General features: G+C 43.1%; 1 protein-coding gene across 4 annotated transcripts in view; it reads left to right on the top strand.

Moving 5' to 3' along the window:
* The window catches only part of LOC139555020 (voltage-dependent calcium channel subunit alpha-2/delta-2-like), a 304,976-nt gene that overhangs the window by 217,207 nt on the left and 62,224 nt on the right, over positions 1 to 25,545 (top strand). For all 4 annotated transcript variants that reach the window (XM_071368420.1, XM_071368412.1, XM_071368429.1 and 1 more), the window contains 2 exons: positions 4,331 to 4,462; positions 4,569 to 4,626. In XM_071368420.1, the coding sequence (XP_071224521.1) occupies positions 4,331 to 4,462; positions 4,569 to 4,626 (190 nt within the window). The remainder of the gene's footprint in view (positions 1 to 4,330; positions 4,463 to 4,568; positions 4,627 to 25,545) is intronic.

Genomic DNA, 25,545 nt, shown 5'->3' with positions numbered 1-25,545 from the left:
TATATCACACCAGACGTGTCTGTCTGTGTGTGTATTAACTGCCTTCTATAACGCTGAATTAAGATTAAGTTGTGCTGAGTGATTAACCAAAATGTTGGTTATTTTATCATTTTTTTAACAACTAATTGACTGACAGGTTAAATTATTTGAATTCCACTTTGTGTTTGTTTTCTTCTTCTAGAGAAATCAGATCTGTGCTATGTAGCAGGGAGTTGTAGTTTCCAACAGGCCATTATTCTACATAATTTAGTGCATCAAATGTGGTAATTTACTACAATGACCATTATCTATTGTGCATCTAGTTGTCAGGTGTTTCTTTTACACCTGCTACAGAAGAGAGACAGGAATGCGGGATCGTGAGGCGATATAGAATGCAGCTGTTGCTTTGCAAGGTATCTCTACCTAAAAATACATGATCTAAGTGATTGATAGTTGGTATTCAGCAGTCATAAAAGTATGCCTTGTTTACTTTTAAGAACTCCAAAATAGTGATTTTTTTTGACAGAATAGGCAGCAGCTCTATAGAGATGACTGAAATAGTAAAGTCATCAAATAAATCAAATGTAATATACACAACAACTGAAATATTATATTAAAGTAATGTGAATAAATGATGGTTAATAAGTGATAAGCAGTAATGGGCAGTCACTACCGTCATGGGACTTTTAGTGATTGTTTTATTCTGTGTTGTTACAGCATTCAACCCAAATGGAAAAGCGTGATTATTTTTTAATAATCGAACCGAAACTGAACAGACTTCAAAAAGCACTAAGATTAAACAGAAGGCAAAGATACATTTTGATCACTGTTTGATCACTGAGGGCAAGGGTGGGGGTGAGGGCAGATCAAGCCCCTTCTCTCTCTCTCTAACCTGACAGTTCGTCAGCAACTCGGAGCAGTAATTGAAAATCATGGGAAAAGTGGATAATGATCGTTTATTTGTGTGAAATTCAAACGAGAAGGGGAGAAAGCTGGACTTGGTGGTTCAGAGGCTTATCTGGCTGTGGTTGGCTGAGTAATTAAATCAGGAAAGCCAGTGAAGTTATGCTCAGCTCAGCGCCTCGTCCTGTTTCTCCTTTAATCAAGAGCCCATTAAACCTCTGATTGCGTTCCCCATCTTCTGACTCCAGCTCAGCTATTAAACAGGAACTGAAAGGCTTTCTCTGTTGCAGGGGGTTGGTGGCATGCACAGGATGCAAAGTAAGAGATAAATAGCAGGACAGGTATTGGGTAAAGAACTGAAAGCCTTTTATATGGTAGCAGATCAAGGGTAATGGGGAGATGAGGAATTGGGTGGGGCGGGGGGGGGGGTGTTAGGAGAGGGGCATTATAGCACTCACAGGACACAAAGTAATATGTAAAGTGCAAGAGTGGTAATAGAAGGAGAGAGAGGGAGAGCGACATGCTGGTGGTGGAATATATGTAGACATGAGTCTAACATTCAACATGTTTTCCAGTTCTGGTTAAATGGGTGATCAGGCCCATAAATCCCTTTCATAAAGTACAACCGACTTGTGAGATATAGCTCTGACCTTAAGTTATACACACACACATTAGGAACCATGCTCTTTCCATGACATAGACTGACCAGGTGAAACCAGGGAAACCTATGATCCTTTATTGATGTCGCAAATCCACTTCAATCAGTGTAGATGAAGGGGAGGAGATGGGTTAAAGAAGGATGGTTAAGACTTGAGATAATTGAGACATGAATTGTGCATGTGTGCCATTCAGAGGGCGAAAGGGCAAGACAAAAGATTTAAGTGCCGTGGAATGGTGCCAGGCACACTGGTTTGAGTGTGTCAAGAACTGCAACGCTGCTTGGTTTTTCACGGTCAACAGTTTTCCATGTATATCAAGAATGGTTCACCAACCAAAAGACATCCAGCCAACTTGACACAACTGTGGGAACCAACATGGGCCAGCAACCCTGTGGAACGCTTTTGACACCTTGTAGAGTCCATGCAACTCAATATTAGGAAGGTTTTCCTAATATTTTGTGCACTCAGTGTACATATATCTTTATATTCCAGACTCCCTAATATTTCTATATATCTGAATTATATTATTTTATTTGGGGGATTTGTGTATATTGTTTTGTATTGCTAGGTATTACTGCACTGTTGGAATTAGGAACATAAGCATTTCGCTACACCCGTGACAGCATCTGCTAAATATGTGTAGGTGACAAATAACATTTGGTTTGATTTGATTTTTCATTTGATGTCCCAGACACACTGCTCTCTCTCTCTCTGATGAACAGTTTCGGGTCTGGGCCAGCTCACTACATATACAGTATACTGTACATTCTGATGGAGTCAGAACCACACCGGCAGAGGGGACAAAGTCATTCAGCCAGAAGAGATATTTGTATTTACTATGGGGATCCCCATTAGTTCCTGCCAAGGCAGCAGCTATTCTTCCTGGGGTCCAGCAAAATTAAGGCAGTTATATATAATTAAAAACATTGCATTACATTCACAACAGATTTCACAACACATTAAGTGTGTGCCCTCAGGCCACTACCCTACTACCACATATCTACAACACAGCGGGGATATCACAATCCCCGCTGTTCCGTAAGGTGTATTTGTATCAGTTTTTTAAATCAAATTTTATTGCTTGCATGAGTTACCTGCTCTGCTCTTAAATGCAAGTAAAACTAAATGCACGCTCTTCAACCGATCGCTGCCCACACCTGCCCGCCAGTCCAGCATCACTACTCTGGACGGTTCTGACTTAGAATATGTGGACAACTACAAATACCTAGATGTCTGGTTCGACTGTAAACTCTCCTTCCAGACTCACATTAAGCATCTCCAATCCAAAATTAAATCTAGAATCGGCTTCCTATTTCGCAACAAAGCATCCTTCACTCATGCTGCCAAACATACCCTCGTAAAACTGAATATCCTACCGATCCTTGACTTCGGCGATGTCATTTACAAAATAGCCGCCAACACTCTACTCAGCAAATTGGATGCAGTCTATCACAGTGCCATCAGTTTTGTCACCAAAGCCCCATATACTACACACCACTGCGACCTGTATGCTCTCGTTGGCTGGCCCTCACTTCGTATTCGTCGCCAAACCCACCGGCTCCAGGTAATCTATAAGTCTTTGCTAGGTAAAGCCCCGCCTTATCTCAGCTCACTGGTCACCATAGCAGCACCCACCCGTAGCACGTGCTCCAGCAGGTATATTTCACTGGTCACCCCCAAAGCCTATTCCTCCTTTGGCCGCCTTTCCTTCCAGTTCTCTGCTGCCAATGACTGGAACGAATTGCAAAAATCACTGAAGCTGGAGACTCATATCTCCCTCACTAACTTTAAGCACCAGCTGTCAGAGCAGCTCACAGATCACTGCACCTATACATAGCACATCTGCAAATAGCCCATCCAACTACCTCATCCCCATACTGTTATTTATTTATTTTATTTTGCTCCTTTGCACCCCAGTATCTCTACTTGCACACTCATCTTCTGCACATCTATCACTCCAGTGTTTAATTTCTATATTGTAATTATTTCGCCACTATGGCCTATTTATTGCCTTACTTGCCTTATCCTACCTCATTTGCACACACTGTATATAGACTTTTTCAATTTTATTATTAACTGTATGTTTGTTTATCCAATGTGTAACTCTGTGTTGTTGTTTGTGTTGCACTGCTTTGTTTTATCTTGGCCAGGTCACAGTTGTAAATGAGAACTTGTTCTCTAGCCTACCTGGTTAAATAATGGTGAAATAAAAATAAATAAAAACCTGATGTGGAATAGAGTTCCATGTAGTCATCTCTGTTTAGTACTGTGCTCCTCCCATAGTCTGTTCTGGACTTGGGGACTGTGGAGAGACCTCTGGAGGCATGTCTTGTGGGGTATGCATGGGTGTCTGAGCTGTGTGCTAGTAGTTTAAACAGACATTTCAGTGCATTCAACATGTTAATAGTTCTAGTGATGACGTCAATCTCTATTGATGACGTCAATCTCTCCTCTACTTTGAGCCAGGAGAGATTGACATGCGTATTATTCATGTTAGGTCTCCATGTACATTTAAGGGCCTGCCGTTTTGCCCTGTTCTGGGCCAATTGTCATTTTCCTTCTTTGTGGCACCTGACCACACGACTGGACAGTAGTCCAGATGTGACAAAACTAGGGCCTGTAGGACATCATATTGTCTTGGATTACTTCTACATTATCCTGGACACCCAGTATAAGTATGTGATCTGCTCTACCCCCAGTGCTAGCGTGGTCATTGCCATGTTGATTGTGCTGTACTGTACACACTGTGCTGATAGTGTGTCCTCCTCTCCTCTCATCCTGTCCTGCAGCACCAGTCATCCTGAATGAGCTGAACTGGACCCAGGCTCTGGAGAGGGTTTTCATTGATAACCGCCGGGAGGACAGCTCTCTGCGCTGGCAGGTGTTCGGCAGCGCCACGGGGGTCACAAGATATTACCCAGGTAGGTCCCGGATCGTTATTAATAAGGATATTATCAACTTGAACTATAAATAAAAAAGATCAAGCTGATGTTCAGAATGATGTTTTACATTTCTTCCTTTTTCCAGCCACTCCATGGAGAGCACCCAATAAGATTGACCTGTATGACGTCCGCAGGCGGCCATGGTGGGTACACTGCAAATTGATCGGTGTTGATTTTTCAGTGTTACATTTCTAGTGTTGATTCAGGAATTAAATTTACTCTGTACGAGTTAACCTCTAACGAGTCTCCCTCCCGGATCCGGGATCCTCCTCATCAAAAAAGCTGACTAGCATAGCCTAGCCTAACGGGACAGGGATATCATATAATATAATTTCATGAAATCACAAGTCCAATACAGCAAATGAAAGATAAACATCTTGTGAATCCAGCCATCATTTCCGATTTTTTACAGCGAAAACACAATATATATTTCTATTAGCTCACCACAATAGCCAAACACACAACGCCATTTATTCACCGCCAAAATAGCTTTCACAAAACCCAGAAATAGAGATCAAATTAATCACTAACCTTTGGACAACTTCATCAGATGACAGTCTTATAACATCATGTTATACAATACATTTATGTTTTGTTCGAAAATGTGCATATTTAGAGGTACAAATCCTGGTTTTACATTGTGAATACGTAGCCACAATATGCCAAAATGTCCGGAGATATTTTGGACAGTCACCTAAAAATAACTTTAGTACAACATACAGCATGCAGTATTGTGAGACAGCGCTCATATATTCTCCGCCTTGTTGGAGCCAACATTTAACACAAAAATACGAAATAACATCATAAATATTCTCTTACCTTTGTTGATCTTCCATCAGAATGTTGTGCAAGGAGTCCTAGTTCCAGAATAAATGGTTGTTTGGTTTTAGAATGTCCATTTCTTCTGTCGAATTAGCAACTTTGGCTAGCATTGTGGAGCGAACATGCCCATCAACTCTTGGCGCCTGGAACGAAAAATTCCAAAATTCCCAATAACGTCAAATAAACTGGTCAAACTCGGTTGAAAATCCTACTTTATGATGTTCTTCTCATATGTATCCAATAAAATCAGAGCCGGAGCAATTCGTCGTGTATACCGAACGCTTTTCAGAAGACAATGTGAGGTTCCCCGGCACGCAGTTGAAAACTGACAAAAGAGCGGACCTGTCACTCCAAAAGCTCTTATTCGGCCTCACATCAAGCTAGACACCCCATTCAACCTTCTACTGCCTGTTGACATCTAGTGGAAGGCGTATGAAGTGCATACAGATCCATAAATAAAAGCCAGTTGAATAGGCAGGCCCTGACACAGAGCCCCTTTTTCAGAATTTTCACTTCCTGTCTGGAAGTTTGCTGCCAAATGAGTTCTGTTTTACTCACATAATTCAGTGTTTTCTATCCAATAGTAATAATAATATGCATATTGTATGTATCTAGAACAGAGTACGAGGCCGTTTAATTTGGGCACAATTTTTTCCAAAGTGAAAACAGCGCCCCCCTATTAAGAAGAAGTTAAATTAGCACTCAGTGATGTAAAACTACCCTTAGTGTTGGTGTTTATAAGCAGAGTTATTGTTTTACACTGTGGAGAGTAAAACAGTCTCATCAAAACCACTCCCATCATTATCATATTTCCCAGCATGCTCTACTGCAGGTAGATTTTTTGGGATTGTTTTTAATATCTGTGTTTTTGCATGTGATTGTTTTTGCATTGATTGATTAATCTTATGCTACACAAAGATAAATAGCATACATTTTTCTAAACTAGTCCAATCAGTTAGTTCATTTTCGCCAATAGAAGAGGAGATTTTTTCATTTTGGTTCTGTAGTCTCACCACCAGGGTGCCTGCGCACCGGCCTCTATAGAGCCTCACAGTGTAGGTGTCATAATACCCACTAAAACCTAGTGGTTAAACAGGGAAATATTTTCAATCGTTTTTCCACCATTTATTTTCCCATAAGGGATTTTAGAAACACTTAAAATAAGGGCTGTGTTTCGTGTAGGCTTACCCTGGCTTGACGTTTTGTTAACCGTGTCAAACTCTCTCGGACGATGTGACTTTTATCAATATATTTGGCTCTATTTACGCTCATATTCGAAAATGCTAATTAGCGTTCAAGTAGGCACCATGCAAAACTACAAATCCCTGCAAGCTCCTGCACGTCATCTCTTGCTGACACCTTTGCTAACAGGTATTGTGTCAATTTAAAACTTGCACAAGTTCACAGAATTGTCCATTTAAAGAAATTTTGCCGATTTATTACTACATTTAGCTAACATTAGATAGTTAATCCAGAGATTCTTACCTTTGCCTCGATTCAGCAGTCTCATCCAGATCATCATGGCATTTGTAGTTCTTTATAATAGCCACATTAGCAGCTAATTAGCGCTTCATTTTTGTGGGGGTAAATACAGGAAAATATATTGATTAAAGTCACCTTGTCCTAGAGAGATTTACACAGTTATCAAAACGTCATGCCAGGTTAAGCCTACACGAAACACAGCCCTTAAGTATTTCAAAAATCCCCTATGGGAAAAATGAAAGGTGGGAAAATTATTGGAACCATTTGCCTTTTTGACCGCTAGGTTTTATGGTCCAGGATAATCAATATGTCTTTCGCCTCCGATTCATTGAAGTAGAAGTCCTTGACCAAATCGAAGTTAGTGATAGCTGTTGATGTCTAGAAGCTCTTTTCAGTCATAGAAAACGATAGTGGAAACATTATGTACAAAAGAAGATCAGCACAAAAAAATACAAAATAGCACAATTGGTCAGGAGCCCGTAAAATAACTGCCATTCCCTCCGGCGCCATTCTCATCATCGGTGGTAACTCTCCAATTCATTCGAAAAGGCAAGGCACACAGGGAAATCATATTGAAGATGTGGCTTAGTGGGGGTGTGGCTTTCAATTAGGTATTTTTGGCCACCCGTGAGTGGAAATGTTGTACCAGTTTAAGTGGTCTATGTGTAACGGATGTGAAATGGCTAGCTAGTTAGCGGGTACGCGCTAGTAGCATTTCAATCAGTTACGTCACTTGCTCTGAGACTTTAAGTAGGGTTTCCCCTTGCTCTGCAAGAGCCGTGGCCTTTGTGGAGCGATGGGTAACGATGCTTCGTGGGCGACCGTTGTTGATGTGTGCAGAGGGTCCCTGGTTCGCGCCCGTGTCGGGGCGAGGGGACGACGTAAAGTTATACTGTTACATTGATGCTGTTGACCCGGATCACTGGTTGCTGCGGAAAAGGAGGAGGTTGAAAGGGGGGTGAGTGTAACGGATGTGAAATGGCTAGCTAGTTAGCGGGTACGCGCTACTAGCATTTCAATCAGTTACGTCACTTGCTCTGAGACTTAAGTAGGGTTTCCCCTTGCTCTGCAAGGGCCGCGGCTTTTGTGGAGCGATGGGTAACGATGCTTCGTGGGCGACCGTTGTTGATGTGTGCAGAAGGTCCCTGGTTCGCGCCCGTGTCGGGGCGAGGGGACGGTTTAAAGTTATACTGTTACATATGGTTATGTTCATTAAAGTTTGAGCATGTCTGCTGACAGTTTTGAAGTCTTTATAAATGCGTACATAAGAGCATGTGGCAATAAAGACTTGTAAATATTTAAATATTATTGTAATGTCCTTAACCCAACACTGAAATCAAATCAAATTTTATTTGTCATATACACATGGTGAGCAGATGTTAATGCGAGTGTAGCGAAATGCTTGTGCTTCTTGTTCTGACAGTGCAGTAATATCTAACAAGTAATCTAACAATTCCTCAACAACTACGTAATACACACAAATCTAAAGGGGTGAATGAGAATATGTACATGTAAGTATATGGATGAGCTATGGCCAAGCGGCATAGGCAAGGTGCAATAGATGGTATAAAATACAGTATATACATGTGATATGAGTAATGTAAGATATGTGAACATTATTAAAGTGGAATTATTTAGAGTGCATTGTATATAGTGACTAGTGATCCATTTATTAAAGTGGCCAGTGATTGGGTCTCAATGTAGGCAGCAGCCTCTCTGAGTTAGTGATTGCTGTTTAGCAGTCTGATGGCCTTAAGATAGAAGCTGTTTTTCAGTGTCCCGGGTCCCAGCTTTGATGCACCTGTACTGACCTCGCCTTCGGGATGGTAGCAGTGTGAACAGGCAGTAGCTCGGGTGGTTCATATCCTTGATGATCTTTTTGGCCTTCCTGTGACATCGGGTGCTGTAGGTGTCATGGAGGGCAGAGAGGTGATGCGTTGTGCAGACCGCACCACCCTCTGGAGAGCCTTGTGGTTGAGGGCGGTGCAGTTGCTGTACCAGGCTGTGATACAGCCCGACAGGATGCTCTTGATTGTGCATCTGTAAAAGTTTGACAGGGTTTTGGGTGACAAGCCAAATTTCTTCAGCCTCCTGAGGTTGAAGAGGCGCTGTTGTGACTTCTTCACCACACTGTCTGTGTGAGTGGACCATTTCAGTTTGTCTGTGATGTGTTCGCCTAGGAACTTAAAACTTTCCACCTTCTCCACTGCTGTCCCTTCGATGTGGATAGGGGGGTGCTCCCTCTGCTGTTTCCTGAAGTCCACGATCATCTCCTTTGCTTTGTTGATGTTGAGTGAGAGGTTGTTTTCCTGAGACCACACTTCGAGTGCCCTCACCTCCTCCCTGTAGGCTGTCTCGTCGTTGTTGGTAATCAAGCCCACAACTGTTGTGTCATCTGCAAACTTGATGATTTAGTTGGAGGCGTGCATGGCCACACAGTCGTGGGGGAACAGGGAGTACAGGAGGGGGCTGAGCACGCACCCTTGTTTGGGCCCCAGTGTTGAGGATCAGCGAAGTGGAGATGTTGTTTCCTACCTTCACCGCCTGGGGCGGCCTGTCTGAAAGGACCCAATTGCACAGGGCAGGGTTCAGACCCAGGGCCTCCAGCTTGATGATGAGCTTGTACTATGGTGTTGAATGCTGAGCTGTAGTCAATGAACAGCATTCTTACATAGATATTCCTTTTGTCCAGATGGGATAGGGCAGCGTGCAGTGTGATGGCGATTGCGTCGTCTGTGGACCTGTTGGGGCGGTATACAAACTGAAGTGGGTCTAGGGTGGCCGGTAAGGTGGAGGTGATATGATCCTTGACTAGTCTCTCAAAGCACTTCATGATGACAGAAGTGAGTGCTACGGGGCGGTAGTCATTTAGTTCAGTTATCTTTGCCTTCTTGTTTACAGGAACAATGGTAGCCGTCTTGAAGCATGTGGCGACAACAGACTGGGATAGGGAGCGATTGAATATGGGGCGCAGTCCTTGTTAGCGGGCCGCGACGGTGGCACTGTGTTATCCTTGAAGCGGGCAAAGAAGGTGTTTAGTTTGTCTGGAAGTGTGACGTCGGTGTCCGTGACGTGTCTGGTTTTCTTTTTATAGGCCGTGATTTCCCGTAGACCCTGCCACATACGTCTCTTGTCTGAGCCGTTGAATTGCGACTCCACCTTGTCCCTGTACTGGCATTTCACTTGTTTGATTGCCTTTGCGGAGGGAATAGCTACACTGTTTATATTCAGTCATATTCCCAGACCTCTTTACAAGGTTAAATGCGGTGGATCGCGCTTTCAGTTTTGCATTTATGCTGCCATCTATTCATGGTTTCTGGTTAGGGCAGGTTTTAATAGTCACAGTGGGTACAACATCTCCAGTGCACTTCTTTATAAACACACTCACCGAGTCAGTGTATAGGTCGATTTTCTTCTCCGAATGACCTTATCAAGAGATACAGACCACTTGGTTATTGAATAACACCATTGGTGTAAACTACATGCATGTCCTAGTGTTAAAAATACTATATGAGGTGTAATTGCATAACACTGAAAGTGTTAATTCCCTAACACTGACAAAGTGTAACAGCGTCAGCACTAAGCAGTGTTCATTTAACACTCAAAAGTGTGGCCCCGTATAGACACTGGCCCAGTGTTAAATGTAAGACTGTCAGTGTTGATTTAACACTGGAGAATTTGCTGTGGTTTAATGTTTCTTTTCTACAGAATCCTGCTTTATTCTAGGATATGCTATTCAATCTGAGGACAATAACATTGGGGAGGCACATTATTTGTTTGATATGAATGGTTCAAATAGTATAAGCTTCCAATACACTTGCAACATCTCAATGAATTAAAGCAATATGTATTATAAACACATTTTATTGTTCCTGATGCACATTCTATAGAATGCCAGATATTCTGGTATCAAATATTAAAGCCCCTGTCACGCCCTGACCTTAGAGAGACTTTTTATTTCTCTATTTGGTTAGGTCAGGGTGTGATTTAGGTGGGCATTCTATGTTTTCTGTTTCTTTGTTTTTGACCGAGTGTGGTTCCCAATCAGAGGCAGCTGTCTATCAATCAATCAATCAATCAAGTTTATTTTATATAGCCCTTCGTACATCAGCTAATATCTCGAAGTGCTGTACAGAAACCCAGGCTAAAACCCCAAACAGCAAGCAATGCAGGTGTAGAAGCACGGTGGCTAGGAAAAACTCCCTAGAAAGGCCAAAACCTAGGAAGAAACCTAGAGAGGAACCAGGCTATGAGGGGTCGTTGTCTCTGATTGGGGATCATACTTAGGCAGCCCTTTTTCCCACCATTAGGTTGTGGGATCTTGTTTTCTGTTTAGTGTTTCTGCCTGACAGAACTGTGCGCTTTCGTTTTCACGTTTGTTATTTTGTTTGAGTGTTTTTGAATATTAAAATCATGAACACTTTCCACGCTGCGTCTTGGTCCACTCTTCATTCAACAAACGAGAGCCGTAACAGCCCCACATATTTAAATATTTGGAATTAGAACTCTGTCAATGTCTTGTAGTGGGAAATCTAATGTAACCAATCCTATATTGTGTTCCTGCAGGCCTTAGTCTACCATGGACCTTAGTTGTCCCTCTTTCCTCCGAACTTAAAGGGATACTTCAGGGCATTGAAGCCCTATGTCTACTTCTCCGTCGCCAGATTCAGATGAATTTGTGGATACCATTTTTATGTCTCTGCGTGCTGTTTGAAGGAAGTTGCTAACTAGCGTTAACGCAATGCCTGGATATCTATGGTAACTGCTAGCATGTTAGTAGATACCATAGACTTCCAGGCATTGTGCAAACACTTGTTAGCATTGGCTCGCAAAACTACCTCTAACTTCCTTCATAATAGTGCTGTCCTTTGTTTCAGGCCGTTGAGGATAAAGCATTATCTAACCCCTATTTATCTCAGTGAGTTACCACAGAGAATTTATTCTCTTTATTGACCACAGCCAAGTGGCAAATAAGATATGGAATAGTAGCATTGCTGTGGTGTGTTAAGTGTTCACCTGCCATTTGGCTTGTGAATCCCTACTGTGTTGTGTTAAGTGATCAACTGCCATTTGGCTTGTGAATCCCTGCTGTGTTCTGTTAAGTGTTCACTTGCCATTTGGCTTGTGAATCCCTGCTGTGTCTCAGATCTCTGCTAGGGCCAGGGTTCAGAGAGGACGCCAGATTGACGTTTTCGACAGCACAGGGGTGTGTGCGGCCAAACAGCCCCCCTTCCCCTCCACCCCTCACCCCTCCATCCCTCCATCCTGCCTCCACCTGTCATTGTCGCTCTGTGGAAGAGTTGCCTGTTGCCTGGGTACAGATTAAAGCACCTTAGACATAATCATGACAGCCACGTTGATTAGAGCTGATGGTGGTTTCTGTCCCTGGCTGTCTCTCTGTGTCCATCTCCAACTAAGCCTGGTTGGCTGTTCCAGGTCAGGCCAGGGGTTGGCCAGGGGTGTTGGATGGGCAGGACGGCAATGCACTGAGACAAACAATAAACTCCAACTGTATAGGAGTAACATACTTACACGTTACTCTAGGTTTATTTGTCAGGTAAAGAAGCAATGTATTTATATCAATATAAACAAAATAGAGTATGGTTGCCTGGCTACTCAGACTCCCGAGTGGCCCGGCGGTCTAAGGCACTGCATCTCAGTGAAAGAGGTGTCACTACAGTCCCTGCTTCGATTCCAGGCTGTATCACATCCGGCTTTGATTGCAAGTCCCATAGGGCAGCACACAATTGGCCCAGCGTGGTCCGGGTTTGGACGGGGTAGGATGTCATTGTAAATAAGAATTTGTTCTTAACTGACTTGCATAGTTAAATAAAGGTTACATTTTTTTAAATACAAAAACAATTCTCCAGCCAAATGCTACTCCACGTCCACAGATGTTAGTTACTTATCCGCAATGAGTTTGGATCTGATTATGTCCCCGCTCCATCACCCAATGAGAACACATTCGTGGCTGCCTGACTTGTCCAGAAACCGATGGATTGTGCCATAGCCAGAACACAAATGGGTAAAGAGGCATTTTGAAAATGTGTCATTGGCTTTGGTAGTCTGATTTGGTTAGAGATGATCCAACCACTGATGACTTTGTTTTGTACTATGCCCCTCGTGCTCCTCGTCACCACAAATCACTTCAATGATGGTAGTCTCAGACTAAAGTTTGTTGCGAACACGGAAGAATTTTGTGTCAGTCGTGAGACTAAGAGTATGCCTCATTACACACCCATATTAACATGCTATTACAAACAGTTACACACACATATAAAAGCTACACAAAGGTGAGACTAAGTTGAAGGTGAGGGAGAAGCTAATGCTAAGCTGAACTAAACTTTTTGTCAAGTAGATGTATTTGTCAAGTTTGTATTTATTTATTTTTTGTTTCACCTTTATTTAACCAGGCAGGCTAGTTGAGAACAAGTTCTCATATACAGCTGCGACCTGGCCAAGATAAAGCAAAACAGTTCGACACATACAACAACACAGAGTTACACATGGGATAAACAAACATACAGTCAATAATACAGTAGAAAAGTCTATATACAGTGAGTGCAAATGAGGTAAGATAAGGGAGGTAAAGAAATAAATAAGCCATGGTGGCGAAGTAATTACAATATACCAATTAAACACTGGAGTGATAGATGTGCAGAAGATGAATGTGCAAGTAGAGATACTGGGGTGCAAAGGAGCAAGATAAATAAATAAATACAGTAATTGGGATGAGGTAGTTGGAAGTAAAGGTGCAGTGTATTTATATCAATATGAACAACCTAGAGCAGGGTTTCCCCCTACGAAAAAAGATTGCAGACAGAGTGCAGTTTAACTGCATTATGTGGCAAATATTGCATCCAAAATAACACCGTTTTTTTTTACTACAGCTATTCTGCAGTTACTGCATCCAAAATACGACAGCTGACTTTTACTGCAGTTTACTTTTTACTGCAACCTTTTCTAGTAAGGGTTCCTAACTCCACCCCCCCCCCCCCCCCCCCCCTGATCTATCTATCTGACAGACTGGGGCTCTCACACAATAACTGTAAAACGCTGTTCACCTCCACATGAACACGACGCCCCCAGTAATTCGGTTGTTTGTGTTAACATGCTGCAGTACACCGCTGACATGTTGAAAGAGGATCATGTCCTTGTTTTTCTCAGTACATATACATTCGCCTCCAACATACGATATGACAACCCTTTTTAATTTGCTTACACATGAGAAGAGTCTTCCTTGAGGCAGAAAGAATCGATCCATCCTATCTGAAAGCTCCTGTGGCATGTTGCCTAGCAACCTGTGCAGTGTTCAGAGGCGTTACCGTGGCAGGGAGTGCCATGATGTGTCAGGTCAAGCTTGTATGATTATGGTCTAACACGCTGCGTCCGGTTGTGACACTCTCGAGGGGTCAGCCAATCGCAGGGGGCTAAAAGATAGCCCATTGGATTAGGTAAGCCAATCACGTGTGTGTTAGGTGACAGCAATAGATAAGCAGACCTTTCAAGGGAATGGGGGTAGCACATAATGGTAAAACAACACATACACATACGTGACCGACCGACCAATTTGGTCTTATGTAGCAAAATTTTAAATTGTGTTTTTTACATTGGATAAAAGTAAAGACTCAGAGCTAGAAAATGGTATATCATTCACTACAGCTGACGAACAATTGGAAAGTAATTCTGCTTTGAAAGTTGATAAACTTGTAACCTCTCTTTTGAGAAAATGGCCCTTGGTGTTTTGGTACCTATTGGAGAGCTCTTTTTTGTCTTTTTTTATTTCACCTTTATTTAACCAGGTAGGCCAGTTGAGAACAAGTTCTCATTTACAACTGCGACCTGGCCAAGATAAAACAAAGCAGTGCGACACAAACAACACAGAGTTACACATGGGATAAACAAATGTACAATGTACAACACAATAGAAAATTCTATATACTGTGTGTGCAAATGTAGTAAGATTAGGGAGGTAAGGCAATAAATAGACCATAGTGGCGAAATAATTTAAATTGAGCAATTAAACACTGGAGTGATAGATGTGCAGAAGATGAATGTGCAAGTAGAGATACCGGGGTGCAAAGGAGCAAAAAAATTATAATAACAATATGGGGATGAGGTAGTTGGGTGGGCTATTTACACATGGGCTGTGTACAGGTGCAATGATCGGTAAACTGCTCTGACAGCTTATGCTTTAAGTTAGTGAGAGAGATATAAGACTCCATCTTCAGATTTTTGCAATTAATTTCAGTCATTGGCAGCAGAGAACTGTCTACACCCATTCAGCATCGTTCACACCCTTTTAAGTTTTAGCCCCACTCATCTATTTAAGGATTCACATGTGAGGCTATGTACTAAACAACCAAAGATTTTAAGACTAAATGCTTTATACTACAGGTGTGTTCGTAAATTTAATCTGGAGTGCCAAAGTGTGCTCTGGGCGTTGTCAGATTGGCTGTTCGTAAATTCAGAGCATTTCACTCTCAGAGCTTTCAGAGCGCTCACTGAACGCTCTGGACGAAAAGTAGGGTTGATCCGAGCGTTCTGACTTAACAACAGCAGTCAAGCACCCAAGCTAACTGGCTAATGTTGGCTAGCTTGCTAGCTACTTCCAGACACAAAAGAGAGAACAGCTCATTTCACTCGCCCTGGAACAGCTGGTTAGGCTGTTTTTATGTTATGCACAGCTTTGGTGACTGCAAATGTGTTGTTGGCAACAATTTAATTACACTTTTTTGACAACGTTTACTGACACTGGCCATATTCAACGGGTGTTGAGCGTTTGTAAATGCGTCAGTTATTCTGCGCTCTGGCACACTCAGACGAAAGTGCACTGAAATCGGAGTAGATAGCCAGAGCGGATTTACCAGCTACGTCTATCGACAGTTGTCGCACTGACATCATAAACATTGTATTGAAATAGTTACCAGCTAATGTTAGCTAGCTAGCTAGCTAACAGTACACTTTTGTGAAAGGTGTAATTTCTGAAAATGTAGCTAACTAGACTCTCTTACCCGTATACATGGATGGACGCTTCTCCCTCTCTGTCACGGATGCCATGGTTGCCCTTAGTTTGAAGATGTAATCCGGAGACAGGTGTTTTATACAACAGCCTTCTGTGTTCTCTTTTCGACTCAGTCTGCACATTTGCAATCAAACGGCAGAATTGTAGAATTGTCTCCATCTCCTTAGCTATTATACTCTAATTACACTGATTTCAAAACTTGGTCCTCCAGAAAGTGGAGAGCAACACTTATGCAATTCTACTACATTATATCATTAAAAAAAGCTGCGTTAGAAAGGATTACCTATACATACTGACCAGCTTACAGTATATTACAGTATATTACAGCTACATGGTAGACCAATCTGAACTCATCTCTTGGCATGTCCAGCCCACTCATTATCTCAGCCAATCATGGCTAGCGGGAAGGTTGCTGACTTTTTCTATGGCTAAACCAACTAGGCTCGTAATTTAACAATTTTATTTGTATTTACAGGTGGCATATACGTTTTGTTTTTAAGGCACATGAAAGTGCACATGTTCCAGAAGGAATTTCTGCCCAAAAATGCATTTTGATTAAAAAAATACAAGTTTGTATTCAAATGGCTCTCCTGTGAAGTAGTGACGCGTGACATATGCCTAGTTCCTGAAACTAGTCACATATGCACTCAGCTGTTTCTTCACCCTCACCTGCCCGCAATTGCTAACTACCCATCTGCAAACACCCAACTATTTGTGATAAAGTGAAAATCTGATGCCCGCACCCAACCCTAACCTGAAAATAGGCCAATAGAAATGTGCCGTACAGTCAGACAGCTGATTTTTGACAGGGTGTGGGAATAACTTTTTTAAGCGTATAATTTCCGACCTTTTGGTAGGCTATTGGTTAGTCAACATCTCTTTTTATTAATTTTTTACCCCTTTTTCGTGGTATCCAATTGGTAATTATTGTCTTGTCGCTGTAACTCCCATACGGACTTGGGAGAGGCAAAGGTCAAGAGCCAAAACACAACCCAACCAAGCTGCACTGCTTCTTGACACAATGCCCACTTAACCCGGAAGCCAGCCACACCAATGTGTCAGAGGAAACACCGTACACCTGGCGATCGTGTCAGCATGCATGCGCCCAGCCCGATGGGATAAGGACATCCCTGCCAGCCAAACTCTCCCCTAACAACTGTGCGCCATCCCATGGGTCTCCCAGTCGCAGCCGGCTGCAGCAGAGCCTGGATTCGAACCAGGATCTCTAGTGTCACAGTTAGCAACTGCGATGCAGTGCCTTAGACCACTGCACCACTCGGAGGCCATGTTAGTCAACATATCTGTAATTAGATACATGCAGCCTCTCTTCTGTCATTACTTCCCTAGAAGACTAAATAAACCCTTGATCACCCGGATAATGTCATAAATCGATGAGTGCTTCAATCTAGTTGACATCGGTAAAGTTTTCTCATTTATCTCAACTTTTCTTGCACTGCAGATGTTTAGGGACCGGTGATGAAATGCAATAACAAAAAAAATTCTGTAACATTTTCTGTGCAAAATGTTCAAATGACATCAGTTTTAAGGAAATACAAAGCAGTGAAAAGGACCTAACATATTTCTGATAAGATTTCAGTTCGGCCTGGATGCATATTTTATGTGGTTGAAATACTGTCAGCTTTTATGTTGCTGATAGAGATAGTACCTTTACAGATGATCCCTAACTGTGCATTCATTCTCTCAAAATTTCAAAATAAATCATATTTCTCCACTCCTGTTCATGAGTCAAAATGTACATGTGGTGTATCATTTTACTGCAAGAAATGCTTAATTCTGCAGGAGTTAATGTTATATTAGACTATGTGAGAGGTTATAGACCTACAGCCAGTGTCCAGATTTCAGTTAGGCTACTATTCCATTTAACCCATCTGAACAGTAGGCTACAGTTCCCGTCTTGCGACTCTCGAATTTGTATAGCACCTCACAATCATCGCACATAACATAACTGCTTTCATTTCTTTTACCACTTCACAAAATCTTTCCCAAAAATTACATTACTGTTCTGTCCCTCCATTTTATTTTATTTCCACTCTCCATTTCGTAGATTTTCTCTTATTGAATTAAACTCTGACATTGCGCTACAGTTAGGCCCTGAAGCTTAGGCTATACACTAACACCAGATCAAAATGATGAAAGAACAACCTCAATGTAGCCTATAGATATGAATTGCACAAGAATTATAAATGTATGAATTTTTTATGCATTGTTTTTATTGATGACCACCACCCACCCGCTCTTCTTCCACAAAATACAGTATTTGATGACCCTAAACCCGCCTACCCCGCGGATATAACCGCAGAGACTGCTGCTTATGAGTAAACACTCACATCAATAGCACACACACACATCCTCTCACTCCAACACACAGTCGCCTGGACATGTACAGTGAGGGAAAAAAGTATTTGATCCCCTGCTGATTTTGTTCGTTTGCCCACTGACAATGAAATGATCAGTCTGTAATTTTAATGGTAGGTTTATTTGAACAGTGAGAGACAGAATATCAACAAAAAAATCCAGAAAAACGCATGTCAAAAATGTTATAAATTGATTTGCATTTTAATGAGGGAAATAAGTATTTGACCCCTCTGCAAAACATGACTTAGTACTTGGTGGCAAAACCCTTGTTGGCAATCACAGAGGTCAGATGTTTCTTGTAGTTGGCCACCAGGTTTGCACACATCTCAGGAGGGATTTTGTCCCACTCCTCTTTGCAGATCTTCTTCAAGTCATTAAGGTTTCGAGGCTGACGTTTGGCAACTCGAACCTTCAGCTCCCTCCACAGATTTTCTATGGGATTAAGGTCTGGAGACTGGCTAGGCCACTCCAGGACCTTAATGTGCTTTTTCTTGAGCCACTCCTTTGTTGCCTTGGCCGTGTGTTTTGGGTCATTGTCATGCTGGAATACCCATCCACGACCCATTTTCAATACCCTGGCTGAGGGAAGGAGGTTTTCACCCAAGATTTGACGGTACATGGCCCCGTCCATCGTCCCTTTGATGCTGTGAAGTTGTCCTGTCCCCTTAGCAGAAAAACACCCCCAAAGCATAATGTTTCCACCTCCATGTTTGACGGTGGGGATGGTTTCTTGGGGTCATAGGCAGCATTCCTCCTCCTCCAAACACGGCAAGTTGAGTTGATGCCAAAGAACTCCATTTTGGTCTCATCTGACCACAACACGTTCACCCAGTTGTCCTCTGAATCATTCAGATGTTCATTGGCAAACTTCAGACGGGCATGTATATGTGCTTTCTTGAGCAGGGGGACCTTGCGGGCGCTGCAGGATTTCAGTCCTTCACGGCGTAGTGTGTTACCAATTGTTTTCTTGGTGACTATGGTCCCAGCTGCCTTGAGATCATTGACAAGATCCTCCTGTGTAGTTCTGGGCTGATTCCTCACCATTCTCATGATCATTGCAACTCCACGAGGTGAGATCTTACATGGAGCCCCAGGCCAAGGGAGTTTGACAGTTCTTTTGTGTTTCTTCCAATTGCGAATAATCGCACCAACTGTTGTCACCTACTCACCAAACTGCTTGGCAATGGTCTTGTAGCCCATTCCAGCCTTGTGTAGATCTACAATCTTGTCCCTGACATCCTTGGAGAGCTCTTTGGTCTTGGCCATGGTGGAGAGTTTGGAATCTGATTGATTGATTGCTTCTGTGGATAGGTGTCTTTTATACAGGTAAGAAACTGAGATTAGGAGCACTCCCTTTAAGAGTGTGCTCCTAATCTCAGCTCGTTACCTGTATGAAAGACACCTGGGAGCCAGAAATCTTTCTGATTGAGAGGGGGTCAAATACTTATGTCCCTCATTAAAATGCAAATCAATTTATAACATTTTTGACATGCGTTTTTCTGGATATTTTTGTTGTTATTCTGTCTCTCACTGTTCAAATAAACCTACCATTAAAATTATAGACTGATAATTTCTTTGTCAGTGGGCAAACGTACAAAATCAGCAGGGGATCAAATACTTTTTTCCCTCACTGTAGATACACATATAAGCATGCATCCCCACCCCCACAGACCCAAACAAACATCAGCACTCCTCCACAGTGACCAATAACTCCTCTCCTAATACTAAGCGATATGCTGTTATATATCCTCATAAATACCAGTATAGAGTGCACAGATGCAATCACAGTAACACGCTCCATACCCCCGACACTGAAATGTGATTTACACAGGGAAATAAAAGGATGCCTTTCATGCACAGTTTGTGACCTAATAGACCTCCACCTTTACGGGAATGAGTTTAGGGCTGGTTGACCTGACCTTTAGATGTGCCGGTTTTTGTGTGTGTGTGTGTGTGTGTGTGTGTGTGTGTGTGTGTGTGTGTGTGTGTGTGTGTGTGTGTGTGTGTGTGTGTGTGTGTGTGTGTGTGTGTGTGTGTGTGTGTGTGTGTGTGTGTGTGTGTGTGTGTGTGTGTGTGTGTGTGTGTGTGTGTGTGTGTGTGTGTGCGTGTGTGTGTGTGTGTGTATGATTTCCCCTTTGAGGAAATCGGGGAAAGGGAGATGATGAGGCTGCCTTGCTCGGTGCTTCCACAGATGGGCTCCCTCCCTCGTTCCCTCCCTCCCTCCGTCTGTCTGCTCTGCTCCCACTAACGGCCTCAGGAAAATTAATTGTCCAGTCGATACACTTGAAAGTTTCCAATTGCTCTGACATTAATTATTGACATTTGTCCATTATAATGTCTGTTCAGGTTATCAAAGGAAGTCAGAGAAGAGAATGGGAGAGCGAGAGAGGTGGAGAGCGAGAGAGAGAGAGAGAGAGAGAAAGTAAGAGAGAGAGAGAGAGAGGTCTCTGTTCACAAACACAAACAGACCCCACAGAGCCCCAGGACAGCAACACAATTAGACCCAACCAAATCATGAGAAAACAAAAAGATAATTACTTGACACATTGGAAAGAATTAACAAAAACATTTTGCAAACTAGAATGCTATTTGGCCCTAAACAGAGAGTACACAGTGGCAGAATACCTGACCACTGTGACTGACCCAAACTTAAGGAAAGCTTTGACTATGTACAGACTCAGTGAGCATAACCTTGCTATTGAGAAAGGCCGCCATAGGCAGACCTGGCTCTCAAGAGAAGACAGGCTATGTGCACACTGCCCACAAAATGAGGTGGAAACTGAGCTGCACTTCCTAACCTGCCAAATGTATGACCATATTAGAGACACATATTTCCCTCAGATTACACAGATCGAAAAACAAACCCAATTTTGATAAACTCCGATATCTAATGTGTGAATTACCACAGTGTGCAATCACTGTAGCAAGATTTGTGACCTGTTGCCACAAGAAAAGGGCAACCAGTGAAGAACAAGCACCATTGTAAATATAACCCATATTCATGTTTATTTATTTTCCTTTTTGTACTTTAACTATTTGCACATCGTTACAACACTGTATATATTTGAAATGTCTTTATTTTTTGGGAACTTCTGTGAGTGTAATGTTTACTGTTCATTTTATTGTTTATTTCACTTTTGTTTATTATCTACTTCACTTGCTTTGGCAATGTAAACATGTGTTTCCCATGCCAATAAAGCCCTTAAATTGAATTGAATTGAATTAAATTGAGAGAGAGAAAGGGAGCGAGAGAGAAGACTAGAGATAAATATAGAGAGACAGGCATGAAGTTCTCTTAGCCAAGTGTTGCAGAGACCCCATTACCTCCCAGGTTCAGGACGGAATGCAGGGCCATAACAGATATTGATCTCTCAGAAGTCAATCTACCTTCTCTGTAAATATTATGGCTCCTTGTCAATCCCAAACAGGAGCTGAGACTGGGCTTGCCTCCCTCCCAGCTCCCTTCCTCAAGGATCCCTCCAGGCTCCCATCTGGCTCCCTCCATCCCTGTTGGCTCCCTTCCTCTCGCCTTCCTCCCTCCTTCCTGGCTCCCTCCCTCCTCCTTCCTCCCTCCCGGCTCCATCCCTCCTCCCTGCCTTCCGGCTCCCTCCCACCTGGCTCCCTCTCTTCTCCAGACTCCCTTCCCACTGGCTCCCTCCCTCCCTCCCTTCCTTCCTGCCCTCCCAGCACCCTGCCTGCCTCTCCCATTCTCCCTTCTGTAGGGAGTGGTTCAGTCAAAGGGAAGGCAGCTCCTTTATCTGTTTGACTGTATTGTAAATTATGACCATGACTGTGTCACAGTATGAATATTTGCATGGAAATTGTGACCTTGGCCCCATAAAGCATGCAACAAGTGATTTTGTCAAGAGACAGTAACTCAACCCAAACCTATAAATCAATCAGTTTAGGTTTATAGTAGTAAACTTTATAGCTATTTATAGTAGTAAACTGTATAGCTACTGTTTGATTGTCTGAATTCAAATGTTGTCTTGTTTCCTGATTTTAAACATTTTCCTGTAACATATAAATTATTTATAATATTTCATACTATGGGCATAACATGAAATATGGAAATGTGACTCTTGGTATCAACCCCTCAAGTAATCAACCAAAAAAAGTATAATAAATAAAAGGAAGACAACATCTCTTTTTCCTGCAGGCTCTCTAGGCCACATCGTCCCATATTTTTTATCTTCATTTAATCTTCATTTGGCAGCCACATCCACATGAGCACTAAGCCCATCATCACAAAACACATACACGCACACACACAGACATACAGACACAAACACACACAGCTCAAACATACCCTGTTAGTATCCACACACTCACAGGATGTACATACAAAACACTGCAACCCATAGATACGTATACATGTACTCTATACATACAGTACAATATATACATTCAAGAACACACATAAAGAGATATTTATAGAAACATGCGCTCATGCACACATACTTTCACAATTACACACACAGCCATACGCCTGCACACGTACTAGATTCCAGAATAAGATCAACCTGGGCCACTCCATGTATAGTGTTATATCATCGTGTATCATCTGAAACGTACGGAGATAATTCCCCCGGTTCAAACGTAATGCACGCCACTCAGAGAAACGGGTCAGGGTGCATAAACACAATCTCCTGACAGTGTTAGCCCCCCGGCACAGTTAATATATTGATTTTACAGTGCTACGCCGTGATAAAACTATTTCATGAATTCCAATGAGACTCTTTTACCAGACTGCCACGAAGGTACAGAAATACAATCACAGCCACGCAGAAAGTCATTGTGTTCTATTGGTTGTGTAATGTGTTGGGGAGGGGGTTTGGTACAGATTTCACAGCTTTAATCTGTTCTCATTTAGTGCCGTCCCTCTCCCCTGCCTTGAGACCTGCCGCTCAAACAAATCATTTTAACTGTTTTATGTTGTCATGCAAACAAATATTTACACGGTGAGTGTCTGAATAGTGTTTACTTTCATTAGCTTACAAGCATTGCTTGAAACATTGGTCAAAACAGCTACCACATAGGCCTACATATAGTAATCATTGTGTGGCCACTTCAAATCAAGGGGGTACCGGTACAGAGTCAATGTGCGTGGGCACCGGTTAGTCGAATAATTGAGGTTTACTAGAGGAGTCTTATGGCTTGTGGGTAGAAGCTGTTTAGAAGCCTGTTGGACCTAGACTTGGCACTCCGGTACCGCTTGCCGTGCGGTAGCAGAGAGAGCAGTCTATGACTAGGGTGGCTGGAGTCCTTGACAATTTTTAAGGCCTTCCTCTGACACCGCCTGGTATATAGGTCCTGGACGGCAGGAAGCTTGGCCCCAGTGATATACTGGGCCGTACGCACTACCCTCTGTAGTGTTTTGCGGTCGGAGGTCGAGCAGTTTCCATACCAGGCAGTGATGCAACCCGTCAGGATGCTCTCGATGGTGCAGCTGTAGAACCTTTTGAGGATCTGAGGACCCATGAGAAATCTTTTCAGTCTCCTGAAGAGGAATAGGTTTTGTCATGCCCTCTTCACGAGTGCGTTGGTGTGCTAGGACCATGTTAGTTTGTTGGTGATGTGGACACCAAGGAACTTGAAGCTCTCAACCTGCTCCACTACAGTCCCTTTGATGAGAGTGGGGGCGTGCTCGGTCCTCCTTTTCCTGTAGTCCACAATCATCTCCTTTGTCTTAATCATGTTGTGGGAGAGGTTGTTGTCCTGGTACCATACGGCCAGGTCTTTGACCTCCTTCCTATAGGCTGTCTCGTCGTTGTCGATGATCAGGCCTAACACTGTTGTGTCAACGGCAAACTTAATGATGGTGTTGGAGTCGTGCCTGGCCATGCAGTCATGAGTGAACAGGGAGTACAGGAGGGGACTGAGCAACCACCTCTGAGGGGCCCCCGTGTTGAGGATCAGCGTGTCAGATGTGTTGTTACCTTCCCTTACCACCTGGGGGCGGCACGTCAGGAAGTCCAGGATCCAGTTGCAGAGAGAGAGGTGTTTAGTCCCAGGGTCCTTAGCTTAGTGATGAGCTTTGAGGGCATTATGGTGTTGAACGCTGAGCTGCACTTAGGATGCAGAGAGTGACTGTCATTAAGTAGTATAGTGTTATTAGATGATGTAGAGTAATTACCATTAAATAACAGAGAACGAGAACGAGAGAGAGAGAGAGGTTCTGAGTGAGGGTGTGTTGCAGGGGCATGGCTGATGGCTGTATAGCTGATGGTGGATGGAGGGCAGGGAACGGCAGGGATGGGCGAGTGCCTGGGCTCAGTTCAGCACTAGCCAGGTCCATCTGGTCCTTACCTGGCCCTGGCATGCAGGAGACTGGGTAATGACAGGGAAAGAATGGCATCAGGAGCCAAGAGGTAATTACAGAATGGAACCCATGCAGAAACAACACATCTAAATCCATGAGGCGGCAAATATGAAAGATCAGACGTAACAGTCATATTACTATCAGCTTCAATCCATGATGGTTTATCAGTCATACCGTGGAACTACTATCAGCCTGGAGATTGAAAAATAGCCCCCTCCAACCCATTCTACTCCACTCCACCTTCCCCCCACACTTGCTTGAAGGCAGAAATAAATACAATTCACTTTTAGGAATGGAGAGCGAGAGAGAGCGAGCGAGAGAGAGAGAGAGAGAGCGAGCGAGAGAGAGAGAGAGAGAGAGAGAGAGAGAGAGAGAGAGAGAGAGAGAGAGAGAGAGAGAGAGAGAGAGAGAGAGAGAGAGAGAGAGAGAGAGAGAGAGAGAGAGAGAGAGAGAGAGAGAGAGAGAGAGAGAGAGAGAGAGAGAGAGAGAGAGAGAGAGAGAGAGAGAGAGAGAGAGAGAGAGGTGCCACAGTCGGACGCAGAAGACAATCTGTGGAAAGATCAGTCGTGGCAGCAGTATAACTTCTGTTGCAAGTGATCCCACCCTGTCCTCTCTCGTCTCTGTGCTTTACTCAAACCCCTAAGAGAAATAGTCTCTATAAAAGTGACATTGTTTTCCCCTAAGACATCTGGGGAGTTAATGATAGCTTAGCATTTCACTGTGTTATGTGACTGTGGTGCAGCTGAGGTTGAACCAGTAATGGAAGTCTGCTGTGCTCTGTTATTAACATTTAACCCATAAATAACTACAGCTGTGTTAAAGCACTAGAGTCCACTGTGATAAAGAGTCTAGCTGGAGGATTTAATGAAATCCTCCAGCCACTCTGTTGGTGTTGCTACGGTCTAGGGCCTTCACCGAAGGGCCCTTCTTCAGACATTCTGACTGGGTTTGGGTGCTGCATCGATGACCACTTTCACAACTCCATCTACCCACAGAATGAAGTCATCACTGCGTGCAGTCTAGCTCTCTCTCCTT

The sequence above is a fragment of the Salvelinus alpinus genome, chromosome 2 (assembly GCF_045679555.1).
Source record: "Salvelinus alpinus chromosome 2, SLU_Salpinus.1, whole genome shotgun sequence".
Classification (NCBI taxonomy): domain Eukaryota; kingdom Metazoa; phylum Chordata; class Actinopteri; order Salmoniformes; family Salmonidae; genus Salvelinus; species Salvelinus alpinus.
The sequence above is the reverse complement of the archived record's forward strand: the minus strand, read 5'-3'. Positions and strand labels throughout refer to the sequence as shown.